Consider the following 16,150-nt stretch of genomic DNA (forward strand, 5'->3'; position numbering starts at 1 on the left):
TAGATCATCCCCATCCAGGTACTCCCCCCATTATATTATCATTCTTGTTACCCTATAAAAGAATCTTGTATCCTACATGCATAGCAAAGGCTGACTTCTCAATTCCAATAATAAACTTGTTTTACCCGTCTAGCTTTTTGGGTTCATAAATTCCTTTACAAAGGACCTCTGCACGACTTACACGAACTGATGCTAAGTGAAATGAGCAGGACCAGGAGATCATTATATACTTCTACAACAATACTAGATGATGACCAGTTCTGATGGATCAGGCCATCCTCAGCAACGAGATCAACCAAATCATTTCTAATGGAGCAGTAATGAACTGAACTAGCTATACCCAGAAAAAGAACTCTGGGAGATGACTTAAAACCATTACATTGAATTCCCAATCCCTATAGTTATGCACACCTGCATTTTTGATTTCCTTCACAAGCTAATTGTACAATAATTCAGAGTCTGATTCTTTTTGTACAGCAAAATAATGTTTTGGTCATGTATACTTATTGTGTATCTAAGTTATATTTTAATATATTTTAACATCTACTGGTCATCCTGACATTTAGGGGAGGGGGTGGGGGGGTAAGAGGTGAAAAATTGGAACAAGAGGTTTGGCAATTGTTAATGCTGTAAAGTTACCTATGTATATATCCTGTAAATAAAAGGCTATTAAATAAAAAAAAAAAAAAAAAAAAAAAAAAAACAAAGGACCTCTGCACTGCCAGAATGGGGTTATAACTACCTGCCCTGTGCCAAATCCTAGGGGAATCTAGGGGAACCAAACCTCTTCATTTGGCTTCTTGAACCCCAAACCTACCACTAACCTCATTATTTAACTCCCTGACCATCAGGAACCCTAACCTTATCACTATGATTCAATGATTCTTCACCCATCATATCCAGTCAATTGCCCCCGAAGTACTGGAAACATAATAAAAATTGCATCGACTCTGGATTCAGAGAATTTAAGTACAAATATTCTTTATATTCTCTTGATTTTCATTTTCCTCATCTATAAAAATGATAAGATTCAACTAAATGGACTCTAAGATTCCTCCAAATCTACATTTTTTATTCTAAATCTTCTTGATTCTATTACAAAATATGTCACAAATCTGTCCCCATCTCTTCAATTATCTCTCTCTAATTCATGATTTCTCCTCAGAATTATTTTTTTTGGCTCCATCATCTCTTCTTTCCCAATTATCCTGTATCCAATTAACACAAATGCAAATTATTCCTAAAGTAGAAGTTTAACTATTATCTAGGTTAAGAAAACTCCAGTAATTTCTTGCCTCTAGGGTATAATACAAACTTCTCTATTTGACATTTAAAGTTCTCTACAGCCTGGTCTACTTTTACTGGTTCTAATCTACTTTTCCAAATTAATTACATATTACATTGCATTACAATCTACTTTCCTTCCCATCTAGCCAATTAAGCATTATCCCTACATTTCAATCCATTTCCCATCTGTCACATGGAAGACATACTTCATAAAATCTCTAATTACTTTGAAGCTTAGCTCAAATGCTATCTCCCAAAGAAAATCTAACCTGAGCCTCTCCTTACCCCCATTTTGTATTTCTGCAAATTATTTTATATCTTTGTATATTTTATGTATATTTTCTGCTCACACATACTATCATTTTCCTACAAGACAACATAATCTCCTTAGCAGTTACTAATTTTTTTGACTTTGCATGTCTTTAGCCTAAGTATGTCTACTATAATGTAGACATATATTGAACATTCAAAAGCATGAATACTGCCTTAGATTGCTTCCTTCATTATTTTATTGCTAACACCAAATTCAAAAAGAATACTCGTTGTCCTTAGCATTTATCCACAAACTCACATTTGACTTAGATCTTCCTCCCATTATGATTCAAACAGATCTGTCTTCTATCTTCTTTGTGTTCTTTTAAAATTTAAAATTTGAGTTCCCTATGCTACCACATTGATTTCTGCTTTTCTTTCTCATCAGAATTATTTGTGATTACGTCATCAGAATCTCATTCTTGAGAATCCACCAAGCCATGCTGAGCACCAAAGTTCAGAGTTTTGCAATAAAATAAGTGAAATTTCTTGAATCACTATTTTTAGAATAGTCCATGACAATTAGCATTTTAATTTATAGAAAATCCATAATTGGACCTTGAAAATATTATATGAAAGAGATTCTTGAAAACTTCAGACCATACCTTGCTCTTGTCGCCTTAATCCAAGTCCAAGGCCTAGGCCAAGTGACACAACCACCAACAAAACAAGAAGAACCTGTCACAGAAAACAAACAATTTTTTTAAAGGAATTAAATCAAAAATTTTTATCTATGGCAAATGCTTGACATCATTCTTCCCAAATCAATGTGTTTTACTGAATACTTACCACATGCTAGTATTTTTATTATTGTTGTTGAGTCATTTCAGTAATGTCCAACCCCATTTGTGACCTTACTGGGTGTTTTTTTGGCAAAGGTAGAGATTTGCCATTCTTTCTCCAGCTCATTTTATAGATGAGGAAACTGAGGCAAACAGGGTTAAGTGACTTGCCCAGGATTATACAGTTAATGTGTCTGAGAGCGTATTTGAATTCAGGAATATGAGTCTTCCTGATTTCAGGTCTGGCACTCAATTCACTATGCCACCTAGCTGCCCTATCCCAGTATACAATAATTTGATTAATTCACAAATTGTATATGTATTTTATTTTCTTTTATCTTCCTTGACATAATAGAAAGGGGAGTTAGAGAATCGAATTTGATTCCTAAATCTTTCACTTAAGATCTCTGGGTATTGGGTTCCTTATCTGTCAAATGAGGAGGTTGGATGAAATAACTTCTGAGTCCTTTCCTACTGTAAATTTATGATCCTATCTGTGAAGAAATAGCTTCTTTATGCAATGCACAAATACTCTAAATAACATATCCATGTTGTATTTCACTACAACAAAAAAGATGGCTATCACAGAGTTGCTTATTATACAGATAGTCAAAGAATCCTTCACATAATAGGAATTTAATCATTTAGTCTTGAAAAGATAACATTCATTGTAGTGGCATTTATACTTCTATCCAACAATTCCAATAATCAAAAAGACAGAGGGAATTGGTGATGTTGTGCTGAAACTGATGCCAGATATAACAGGAATTTGATGTGGAGATTTATGGTGCACACAGTTGCAAGTGGATTCAAATCCCAGACCCAGCAAGTTTTAATGGGCAGGAACAAGAATCCCAAGGAGGAAGGTCCCCGCCATAACCAATAGTTATACAGAAGCAAAAAGCCAGCCAGTTAGTTCTTTATCTGGGGGATGCCCTTAGGCCTCATTTGACCTAAAATATTCCAGGAAGTTAAAGCTGGGGACTGAGAGAAAAACAATCCCTGGGGCCTAAGAGAAGGGGGAAATTATTGTAATTTTTCTGTCTTGGGGCAATGAGGGGGTAAACTTATCCATAGTGCAAGACAGATGCACTAGGGGTTCAGGAGTGAAGACCTATCAGTTTTTCCAAGAGGTCAAGATGTCCCAAGTTGTCCTTGAAGTCAGGTTAAATCTCACATACTATAGCATCTTTCATTTCAGGCCCCAGGAGCTTTGTTGTCCTTCAAGTTATCTAAGCTTTGAAGGATAGGCAAGGGTTAGTTAAAAAGTTGGGATAGCTCTTCAGTGATACCTTTTATCATAAAGGCCAAATATAGACTAATATAAACTTGTACAGGAAGAACCTGTTTCTATTGTCCATTGTAAAAAGAAGAGGAAATTATAAAGCCCAACTTCCTGAAAGAAAACATAATTATCACAAAAGTTTATACAGATTCTTTTCATTTTAGGCTTGACAGAAAAAGTATGAAACTTTTTCTTACAAACTTACAAATAAATTAGTTAAAATTGGGAGAAACAAAAATATGTTAAAGTACACATGAGAATAAGTATTTTATGGGAATAGAGACAGCATGACATAATAAAAGAATGCCAGGAAGACCTGAACTCAGATCCTTCATCAAATATTTATTAGCCAGGCAAGTCACTCAACTACTGGATACTTCAGGCTACTCTTTTGGATATACATACTCATTCATAGACAGGTTACAATCTACTTTGCTAAAGGGAGTTTCCTGGGAGGTCCCCCCTTGTATCCTAGAAATAATTGGATCTTTCCTGCTTTAGCAAAATTTGTCTTTTGAAAGTAAAAATGCCTCAGATTTATAATATGCCAACTGTAAAATATCAGCAAACAATCATTATCTTATATGATGATACAATCACTTGCATTCTTTTGCTAGACAGACATTTTTTCTATTTTAATAATTGCATTTTAAAAATAATATTGAAATGACAAATGTGTGCTTTAGAGATTTGATCAGGGGATATGATCAACTTAATGAGTTTATAGGGAGCTAAGTTTTTGTTCAGAATTTTGTCATTAGAAGAACCAGGGTTTTTTTTTTTCTTTTTTTTTTTTTTTAATAGCCTTTTATTTACAGGTTATATGCATGGGTAACTTTACAGCATTAACAACTGCCAAACCTCTTGTTCCAATTTTTTACCTCTTACCTCCCCACCCCCTCCCCCAGATGGCAGGATGACCAGTAGATGTTAAATATATTAAAATATAAATTAGATACACAATAAGTATACATGACCAAACCGTTATTTTGCTGTACAAAAAGAATCAGACTCTGAATTATTGTACAATTAGCTTGTGAAGGAAATCAAAAATGCAGGTGGGCATAAATATAGGGATTGGGAATTCAATGTAATGGTTTTTAGTCATCACCCAGAGTTCTTTCTCTGGGCGGAGCTGAAGAATCAGGGTTTTTAAGAACATAACAAGGTAACTATTGGGAGAGAAGGTCAAGTTTTCAATAATAAGCAGTTGCAACCAACACAGTAGATAAACAATATCTGTCAATTAACTGAGAACATCTAGTTCACTAAACCTTCATCTTAAATAAGAAATATTCACTACTTGGTTAGAAACCAATTTGTGTCATAGTGCTGAACCTTAAAGTCACAGTATGAAAAAATGGCTTTGACATTGTAGCACAGAGAGTAAAAGAAAGGGAGATGAGTTGGGATTTAAAGAGTACCTTTAAAACCTCTCCATGAAGGGATTTCTCTGCCTTTATACAGTTTACATCCTAAGAAAAAAGGTCATATACCAACTATGGAGCCGGAGTGGGTCATGGATAAAAGAGAGACATTCTATACATTCTACTAGATGTATATTTGTATTTGACAAAGCCACCTGATATATACAAAATGAGTAGGCTTGAATTCAGCATGACCCACTCCTTAAGTGAGCCACACACCAAGGAATTTGGTGAGTAGTCATACAAAATGCATGATTACTTTGGGGTCCTTAATCTTTTTTTGTTTATATCATAGAACTTTTTGGCATTTAGCTGAAGCCTAGGGATCCTTTCACAGAACAATTTTTAAAATGCATACAATAAAATACATAAGATTGCAAAGGAATCCAACTATATTAAAAATATAGGAAGAGCTGCTTGAAGCAATGAGAGAATGTAACTTGCCCATGTCATAAGTAAGCAGGTCTCAATGTCAAAGCTTCTCAGAAACCCAAAGATCTGCCCTCTATCCAACATTACCTCTTAAATAGGACATTAATAGTATTCCTAAAAGACCATGTCAGGCACACCTAATGTCTTTCAAGGAAGCTAAAAAATAAAGGACAAAGAAACTACGCAGTATTGTCTAACTCAATTATACAGTTTCTAAGAATTAAAAATACTAGCCAGTTCAGCAAGTACCCAATATGACCTATGGCTCCACCCAGGAAAGGAATGACTATAGGGCAGTCTGGATTGGAATTTTAAGAGAACTAGTTTTGAGTTTCTGTTCTAAACAGTTATATGATCCAGAACTCAGTAGAGTGCCTGGAAGATAGATGTAATTGAATGAATGAATGAATCGTGGACAAGTCACTTAACCTGTATGGTTCCCAATTTCTTCATTTGTAAAGTGAGAGGATTATTAAAAATGATCTCTAATGTTTCTTTCAGTTCAAAATTATATAATGTAATGCTACTTTGTTTTGCTTAACTACACTTATTGCTTACAATTAATGTATGTGAATCCCTGGGTAAGAAACGTAATATTAAAAAGGAAAGAAAAGATCATTGGTGAAACATTAAAAAGAAATGCACAGAAGAGAACAGAAAGAAGTTCAGAAGGGGACATAGAAAAGGAGGATAGTTTTACCATTATATATTAAGTTTAATACGTATAAAAAAGGTATGTAATAGAAGTTGACAGTTTCTTTTTCTGTTTTTTGTCTATTGAAATGTTTATCTTTGTTTAGGTTATAATAAAAATTTAAATAAATTCTATAATCTAGTCCCAAAGATGTGGGCAATCTCAAAAGTAAAGGAGATTTATCCCATTCTGGTCTTAATGTATATTCTAATTGGTTCCCTGGAAATCTAGGTTTACCCAGAATAGTAGGTTTTCTGAGAAATATTACAAAATTGAGTGAAGGATGATAACGAAAAGGAGAAAGAGGGAAGAGAAGAGGAGAAGAAAAAAGAGGAAGAGGTAACTCACATATATCAAAATTCATAAGAAAGAAGCATGATAATAATATGCATTCAGAGCTAGTGAACAGACCCGGGTTCAAATACAAACTACTGCTTATTCCCCAAGATAACCTGGTAAATAATTTAATTTGAGTTTTAGTTTTCTAATCTATAAAATAAGGGGTTTGAGTTAGATGACCTCTGAGGTCCCTTCTAATTAAATCTGTGATATAATTGTATGATCAAAGTGGTTTAAATAGAATGTGCTTTACATAATTAGGAGGCAATAGATAGGATACTGGACCTCAAGTAAGAAAGACCTAGATTTCAAACCTTGCCTCGGTTACTTGCTAGTTATGTGACCCCAAGAAAGTCAACAAAATTTTCTGTTTCATTTACTTATCTGTAAAAGGAAAATTCTGGACACTTAAGGTTCCTTCCAACTCCAAATCTAGAACCCTATGATCCCATTGTAATACCAGAGAAACTGAGGCAAGACAGAGACTGGTTTTTAATCATTTAATTGTGGAGAGTTTTATACTAACCAAGGCTAGCCAGCTGTATAGGACTCTTGTCTCAAAGCATTCAGCAACTAAGAGGAAACAAAGGGGGTTGGGGGGAAGTGAAGGATACTAGGTGGGGGACAAGCCATAATTCCAGGAAAGGCTCCTAATTTAGTCCTGACAGAATGGGGTCAAAATAAGAAGGTCAGAGAACAAGAGACAGGAAGGCAAGGGGCAATACTCAAAAGAGGAGGCATTATCCTAGCAGGCATTTGAATTGCTGACATATGAATGAGATTTCTAATTCTGTATATTCCAAATGAGTTCACTAGATCAAAATCCCCAAGATGTCAGGGACTTGTTAGAAGGATTGGCTGTGGAATGGGTTAGCATTTTCATGGAAGCAAACACTTATGGGAATTTTCACTAGATTTCTGAAGGACTTCAACTATAATTCTATCCAGGAGAAGGGAACTACAGTAAAAAGTAATAGTTAGCTAAGTATCTTCAGGAGATACTGAAATAAAACATATTATAAGAATAATATAATTTTTAATAGAAATTAAAATAGAATACAGAATAGGAATAATATTCAGGTCACAAACTTTCAAGAGTTTGCATTATTTAAGGCTTATACATTTTAGAAGGTAGTTAAGGGAATTTGGAAGTTTGAGAGAAACTAATAAATGGGTTGAAAAATTGATAGTCTTGAGGAATTGGAATTATTACCTTTGAAGATTAAAAAAAAAGAGAGAATTGTTTAGCAAATTTCAACAATTTCAGAAAAGGTTTGTAGGCAGAAGAAAACAGCATTATTTTTCATCTCCTTTGAAAAAGAAATATTTGGATGTGCTTGTCCCCCTGCTGTCTATTATTAGATCCTATCTTTTAAAAAGAGAGAAGCAATGATGGTTCTCTTATGTGACAGAAGAGGCAATCTAAAGGAAAATTTAGTAACAAGTCCTAAAAGATTAGTATAGCTGGGCAACAATAAATTTTACTCCACTGAGACAACAAGGGAAAAGAGTGGGATATAGTTAGGGAAATGTAAAAGATGCTCCATGTTTCAAAAAGGTGAGATCAAGATAGGAATTGCCCACCTTCCAGTTAAGAATCTAATTTAATCTGTCCTAATCAGACTAAAATTTTTCCTACACAAATAACATACATGAGAATAATTTTAAATGGAACCTTGTGTGTCTTGCCATAGACTGAAAAGCTCAAAGACAGTTAATTCCAAAAGATTAGATATCCTTACAAGTCTCCAAAGCAGATTTCTAAAGCACTTTGCTTCCCAAATATCCAGTGACTGAGTCACAAAGACTTTACAACATGATTTATGTTCTGTACTCTAAAGGAAGATTATCTGAGCTCCTTGATTGATTATAAAATCAGCATATCTGTAATACTTTTCAATTTATTCTTTGAATCATCCCTGGCATTTGAAGTGACTGAAGAGTAATTGGCACATCCTATGTAGTTAGATTAAAGAAACAGATTCTTCAAGCTTTCTGGAACACCTGTCTAGATATAGTTACATCAGAGTCTAATCCTAATCCACCTTTTTGAAACATATTTGTAAAATGTTCCTAAAAGAACATACACTTTACAGTTATTGTAAAGAGTTGTGCTGAGGTGTTTTTCAGATACAAATGATGCATAATGGCAGAGGAAAAAGCAATATATCACCAAAAAAAAAAAAAAATAGATCTGAGTAAAGTAGAAACCAGTGACCTGAAAAAGAGAGAAATAACAAAACATAGCTTTTCCCTAGCTGCAGAAAGATAGGGAACTACTTCTATAAAATATTCCATACATTGTTAGGTAAAACTACTATATAGTAGTTCATATACTTTTAGAGCTGAAAGAAGACATGTTAGAGGGCAAGTAGTCCAACTCCCCCTCATTTTATAGATTCACCCAGGGTCCCCAAAATAGAAAGTAACAGGTTCTGAGTTTTGAACTCAGATCCTCTCATGCCAGAGCCAGTGCTCTTTCCAAAGTACCAAACTAATATTTTGCTTAATTGGTTTTTTTTAATTTGGGGGAGAAGGGAGCCCAGAGAATTTGACCACACGGCAGTAATCAGTTTGGAACATAAATAGGAAATGACAGCAGTGCAAAGGCAAAATATTTTAAAATGTTCAGAAAAGCGAACAAATATGCCAATACCCATAAAATAACATAAACATGTAATTCATCATCAAGGCAAAGAATCAACATAAAATTCTGAAAGTGTTGGTACTACTCACCCCAGAGAGTATTTTATATTTCTTAAGAGTGCTTTTTTCCACAGGGTCTTCTGTCTGTAAAGCCAGCATTGATTCCACCATTATTGTGCTTGTTTTGAGAGTAGCCAGTAGCTATGTCTCTTTCCCTCTGTTGGTTAATTAAGAGTGCTAGAAGACAGATCAATGGCATCAGCCTATGAAGATCTATGGAGGACTGAGGCCTTACAGCTATTGGGCAATCTAAAAGTATTTTAAAAAAAAGAGAAAGAAACAAAGCAATTACATATGACTATCAAAAGATAAAAGTCCAATTTTAATGTACTCTAGCCTCATCTTGTGTACAATAATCAGATGTCACTACATTCTGTTCTACATGTACTATTCTCTTATTAAAGAAATAGCTTAAATTGTACCTGCTTCAGTGTTTTCTATTCTGCTGCAAACCTAAAATGCAGCAAAACAATGATAACCATCTTAATTTCTTTCAAATCTGCACTAGTACTGGAATAGACATATTCTACTTTTAGTTAATTTGCTTATGAAGGAAAATATTGTTTCTTAAATGAAGAAAATGCCCAAATTTACTAAATTTGCATTGCTCTGGACACCTCAGGAGGTATTCTAGTCCAGGCTCCTAAACAATCAGAAACTGTGTTGCTCTTTAAAATCAGTAACACTTTGTGATACTAGAATTCAGTGTCTTATATAATATCCAATCAGAAAGTCTTCAGATTTCAGCCTAAACTCCTAGGCTATTACAAACATCCACTCCCTTAAGAAAACAGAAATTTACTGTTTTCCTTTATGACTGAAAACCAATAGATGCCTTTACTCCTGTCCTTAGTTTCCCATTCCTTCTAGATGTGCCAAGTTGTCTGATTATATTTACTACCCTTATTCCTCATCAAGGTCCATCTCCAGCATCTTTTCTTTGCCTTTACACAAATTGTCCCCCTTTTCAGTGCCTCCTTACCTTTTTATTCTCTAATAATCCCTACCTTTTACAAAGCTCAGTTCAAAAGCCACCGTCTCTATCAGAAAACTTCAGTTCTCTTCCAGTAAATAGTTGGTGCATTCCCCACCTTGAATTACGACTGTGTGAAAACATGGGACAAAGCTACTTTGGACTAGGTTTATTTGCCTAGGCTAATCCAGGAAAGCTGTTATGTAGGGTGGAGCAAGACAGAGACAAAGCCTTGCCTCCTGGGTCTCTTTTTTTTTTTCCCCCTTCCTTGCCAAATTCCTTGCCTTTACCAAGAAAAGCCATGGGGAGAAAAGACTTGAGATTTGAAAATCAGGCAATAGCTAGCTGGATTTACCATGCTTTTTGTCCTAAAGAGCTTGGAATTTGGGCCTTTATAGATTTATGTGAGAAATGTTTAATATGACATTTCATTAATGCCTTTGAATTTCCTGTCTTCTGCCTTATTATAGGCAAATATATTAGTGGGGAATTGTGAAATATGGTTTTATTAGTGTGGACCAACAGAAAATCTGAGAATTAAGCTAATTGTTCATAGGATGACTACCTTCTGGGAGTTTTGGAAGTTGCTTCTAGAATTCTACAACAGATACATTATGATGTGTATCTACTGTTTCCCCAACAGAAGATATGCTTCAAGTTAAGACAACTCTGAGGTACCACCTCCCACCTTTCAGATGGGCTAAGATAGGAAAAGATAATGATAAATATTGGAAGGGATGTGTGAAAACTTGAACAGTAATACATTGTTGGTGGAGTTGTGAAATGATCCAACCACTCTGTAGAGATGATAAAAAAAAAAAAAAAAAAGGAAAAAGACCCTTATGTGTAAAAATGTAGCAACTCTTTTTGTAGTGGCCAGGAACTAGAAATTGAGTGGATGCCCATCATTTGGGGAATAGATAAATAAGTTATGGTATATGAAGGTAATGGAATATTATTGTTCTCTAAGAAATGATGAGTAAGCTGATTTCAGAAAAACCTGGAAAGATCTATATGAACTGATGCTGAGTGATGTGAGCAGAGCCAGAAGAATGTTATATATAGTAACAACAAGATTATGTGATGATCAACTGTGATGGACTTAGCTCTTCTCAATATTGCAGTATGATTCAAGGCAATTCAGTAGCCATGGGATGGAAAATGCCAATGACATCGAAAGATAAAACTATGGATAATGAATGTGGATCTAAATATAGTATTTTCATCTTTTTGTATGTTTATTTGTTTTCTTTCTCATGGGTATTTTTTTTCTTTTTAGTCTGATTTTTCTTGCACAACATGACAAATATGGAAATATGTTCAAAAGTATAACATATTTAGTCTATATCAAATTGCTTACTGTCTTGGGGAGGGGGAAGTAAGGTAGGGATGGAGAAAAATTTGGAATACCAAGTTTTACAAATGTAAATGTTGAAAACTACCATTATACATGTATTTGAAAAAATAAAATACTATTGAGAAAAAAACTTTTGAATAATCTTTTAAAAAAAAAAAAAAAAAAAAAGATAAATAAGATATGCTCCTTTAGGGTGTTGGGGAATTTCTCAATCCCAAAGTCCTAAAGTCTTCCCAAAATAGTAATTCCTCCCTGTTAGCCATGTTGTGCCACAGTTCTCTTTTAATGTCCTGACCCAGTTGCCCTAATTGTCCTATTTAGTTACACTCTGCCTCAGGTTATAACCATTCCTTCTTAATGTTTGATAGCATAAATGTCTTATATCTTAGATCTTAGGTTATACTTATTATCTCCTAATGTTTAATGGGATAAAGGTCTTTATCCATTTTTGATGTCATTAGAATATCAGAGCCTCTCCAGTACCACCCATTATGTCATCCTAGGTGCCTCCCTCCATTAGGTCAGCCTTTCCATTGGGTCCCAGTAAATCTCTCCATTTAATAAATTATTAAATTGTTCTCTAATCTCTAACTTGCTCAGTTTCTCGGGCACTGCAGCCACTTTAACTATAATTCAATAAATCTGGAAGCACGGCTAAAAGACAGCATCTGGGGATGAGCTTAGGTACCTACATATGCTTTTTTAAAAATTTGGGGTAATATGTGCTGCAGAAAGGCACTTAGCCAGTTTCCTTTTTGAGAGGTAAAGTATTAAGGAAGGGATGTCAGGTAATCTGCGGAGAAATTAGGGAGGCATCTCTGTAAATAGAATTGATGAATTGAGTAAAATAAAGACCTACAATGTACCAAGTTTGTGTCCAAGAATGGCAAAATCCTATTATCTGATCATAATTCATTTACTTTCCACCTATCACTGTCTTCTCAAAACAAACCATGCCCTTTGTCCACTATGTAATCTTCAGTCCCTCATTGCACCCCTACACTAACCATTCTCTCTTTTTTCCATATTAACCCTTTAGTAAACCAGCTCAGCTTTACACTCTTGACTTTTGACCCTCTTATCAGACTGCCAATTGTACCCTGCCAAGCTTCAGCCTTGGATAACTCCCACCATTCTCTGCCTTGAATAAAGGTAAATCTAAAGTGAAGAAAGTGTCTAAAAGAGAATTATTAATACTATTAAAGACTACAGAGGTCAAGAAGAATGAAGAGTGAAGAAAAGCCATTGGATTTAACTATGAGAAGATCATCTGTAAACTTTGGAGATAGAAGTTTTGATTGTTCAGATAGCATAGTTGCCTTTATGACCACTGCTTCTCAGGCTCCTTTCCTGGACCCTAATCCAGTCTCACCCTGTAAATTGTAGTTGTCATACAGAGTTCTGTCCTAGACTTTCTTCTCTTCTCTCTCTTTACTATTTCATTTGGGAAACTCATCCGAGTTTGAACATGTTTAAGATATCTACTAGACATCCAGTTTGAGATGTTGTAAATGTGAGGGATAGAAAAGCCTATTCAAAAAATGACTGCTCAGAGACCTCTCAAAGTAAAAACCAGAAAAGATGCTTATTTAATAAATTCTCAGGAGAATGAGCAGTTCCACCGTGAGGAGGGAAAGAGAGAAAGCTCATGGTAGAAGGACTAAAGAAAGGGATAGGGTATACAGTCTTTATAGGTTTTAGTTACAAAAGAATTATATCATGAGTTGGAGAACATTAAGAGATAGGTGCCCCCTCACCCCTTAACTGGACATTATTCATGCCAAAAACAGCAGATTCCTAGTTCCGGGAGGAACCAACTAGTTGTCTAAACATTGATAACTTGAACAGCGATAAATGCCATCATTCTAGGTTGAATACATATATCTAAAATTTAAGTACATATTGGCTACTATTCAACATACTTATGTAGGTCATAGAGACCTTGAGAAACTAAAATATAAAAGAGGGATTTAAAAGTCCTTGGAAGTTCTTCACCTTATCTCTACTACACACAGCTGCTGGAAGTTCTTCACCTTATCTTTACTACATGCAGCTGCTGGAAGTTCTTCAACTACACACACACACACACACACACACACACACACACACACACACACACACGACTGGAGGTCATCAAAGAGATTAGGGACTGAAGCCACAACCATTCAATGATTAAATCTAGGTAGAAATTGAGGAAAAGAATCTCCTCTTTCACCTGATTAGAAAAAAAAAAGAAAAAAAAACTAAATAAATCTGGAGAGGAAGACTCTCAGGATTTCTGGCCAAAACAGAAATGATTGCTATTTGATCTAAATCAATTAGGACTCAAATAAAGACAAAATGGGACTTGGCCTGAGATTGGTGGCCAATCTACAATCAGATTAGGGAGATTGGTTTTGATTTTTTGAAACACAGAAACACATCATCTATTATAACTCAAGTTTAGGAAAACCATTTCTGTTACATGAACTTTGGATTCCTCCTTCCTTGGACTTTAAACCCCCAAATATGTCCCAGAATCTTGAGTCTATGAAATCATCTTCTGTATATTAAGTCCTATACATCTATACATTTGAATAAAGTTTCCCCAAAGTTTCTTGGGCAGAATTTTTAATGGACCAGAAACCCAAGTTGTCATGAGATCAACAAACTCTTACTCCACTTTTTTTTTGAGAGAGCAACTGAAGCCTACTTCTGATAATTTCATTGGACACCAGAAACTTGTGCTTACTCCCAATCCCACAACCACTCTCTCATTATAATTTTAGTGGCAGGAGCCTGATGCTGACTCTGAAAGAAACATCTCTAGAGACTTCTCCAATACTACCAAAGACAATAGATTCTGTGTAACAGATCTTGTTGATATTATTTTCTGTTGATATATTCAATACCCTTGTCCTCAATTTTCACAAAGTGGGGGTGTGGGGTAAGGAAGTGGGAAATGTGGGGTTTGAAATAAAGGGAAAAGAGCACTGACTACAGAATCAAAGGACCTGAATTTAAATCCTCCCTCGGCTATCTACTACCTGAGTGACTTTGGCCAAGTCACAACTTTATTGAGTCTCAGCTTCCTCATCTGTTGAAATGAGAACTAATTGGACCAGATGGTCTCTGAGGTTCCTTTTAGGTTTAAATCTATGATTCTATGATTTTTAAGTTGACTGTTCATCCCCTCTAATGCTAAAAATATTTTGTGAAGTAATTTTTAAATTGCCAGCATTTCAGACACCATTACTACAATCTACATTGAATCACATTAACTTAAATGAAGTATGCTTCTTTTTTCCGCTTTATTATTTCTTTCTTTTTTCTCAATAGTATTTTATTTTTCCAAATACATGTAAAGAGAGTTTTCAATGTTCATTTTTGTAAGATTTGAGTTCAAATTTTTTATTCCTCCCCAAGACAACAAGCAATTTGATATAGACTATACATAGACAATCTTTTTAAAAATATTTCCATATTTGTCATGTTGTACAAAATCAGACCAAAAGGGAAAAACATGATAAGGAAAAAGCAAAAAAAAACAAACAAAAAGGTGAAAATACTATGTTTTGATCCTTTCCCATCATCATCCACTACCCACCTAGACTGTTCTCTTCTTATCTCCCTTTTCTTCTTGGGAGAATAGATCTCCACTTTAATAACAGCTAATATTTAAATAGGCTTCAGAGACTGCAAAATTATTTAAATATATCATCTCATTTTAATCTCATAGCACTATAAGCTAAGTATTATTATTTGTCCTATTTTATAGGTGAAAAAGTTGAGGTTCATGTTTACTGACTTGGCTAGCATCATGGTAAATGAATCAGAATTTTAACTCAGGTCTTCCTGAGCTATCCATTATTCTATGTTACCTTACTTTGGAAAGCATGAAGTTTTCCCACTATAGTGGGAAAATTTTCTCCTTTAAGGATTTTTAGTCGGGGTCCCCTCTTCAATGAGAGCTTAGTAAGTGGTAAGCTTAGTGAATCCTCAGGATATGTTACTCAGATAGCCCTGGCCTCCCAAGCAAGACCCAGAAATTTGTTCCAGACACAAATCTGTGTTTTGAGTTGTATCTTACTCTTTGTGATCCTATTTGGAGTTATCTTGGCAAAGATACTGGAGTGGTTTGCCATTTCCTTCTCTAGCTCATTTTAAAGATGAGGAAACTGAGGCAAACAGAGTTGAGTGACTTGCCCAGGTCCACACTGCTGGTATATATATCTGAGGCCAGATTTATACTCAGGAAGATGTCTTCTTAATTCTAAGAACAGCATTCTATTTACTATGCCCCCTTGTTGCCAAAAGTAACACAAAAGACACCATCAACTTGGATTTTTAAGACGAATTATAATTGAGTGTGAACCTAAGAAGATAAAAAACAGACCTTGAAACATGGAGCTATATTTTGAGAGAGACCCGTCCTCCACGGAGACAGACCCTAGAAAATCATGGAGAAACTGTTGATGAGGCCACTGACATGGGGAGAAAGTAAAATAAGACTAGATAAGAGTTCACCTGGGATGTAGCCTGGGAAGCAAGGAGAGAAAGAAAGGAAATATTTCAGC

General features: G+C 35.0%; 1 protein-coding gene across 2 annotated transcripts in view; it reads right to left on the minus strand.

Annotated features, from left to right (window-relative positions):
- ENPP3 (ectonucleotide pyrophosphatase/phosphodiesterase 3) overlaps positions 1-10,422 on the minus strand; it is a 116,260-nt gene extending 105,838 nt beyond the window's left edge. Inside the window, exons 1-3 of one of the 2 annotated variants that reach the window (XM_012549338.3) lie at positions 10,272-10,422; positions 9,295-9,513; positions 2,205-2,277 (exon numbers count right to left, since the gene is read on the minus strand). In XM_012549338.3, the coding sequence (XP_012404792.1) occupies positions 2,205-2,277; positions 9,295-9,375 (154 nt within the window). In that variant the 5' untranslated portion in view covers positions 9,376-9,513; positions 10,272-10,422. Of the gene's footprint in view, positions 1-2,204; positions 2,278-9,294; positions 9,514-10,246 lie in introns of both variants that reach the window. The other variant, XM_031964254.1, reaches the window with a different exon arrangement.
- Between the last annotated feature and the right edge of the window lie 5,728 nt (positions 10,423-16,150).

This window comes from Sarcophilus harrisii, chromosome 4, assembly GCF_902635505.1.
Source record: "Sarcophilus harrisii chromosome 4, mSarHar1.11, whole genome shotgun sequence".
Classification (NCBI taxonomy): Eukaryota; Metazoa; Chordata; class Mammalia; order Dasyuromorphia; family Dasyuridae; genus Sarcophilus; species Sarcophilus harrisii.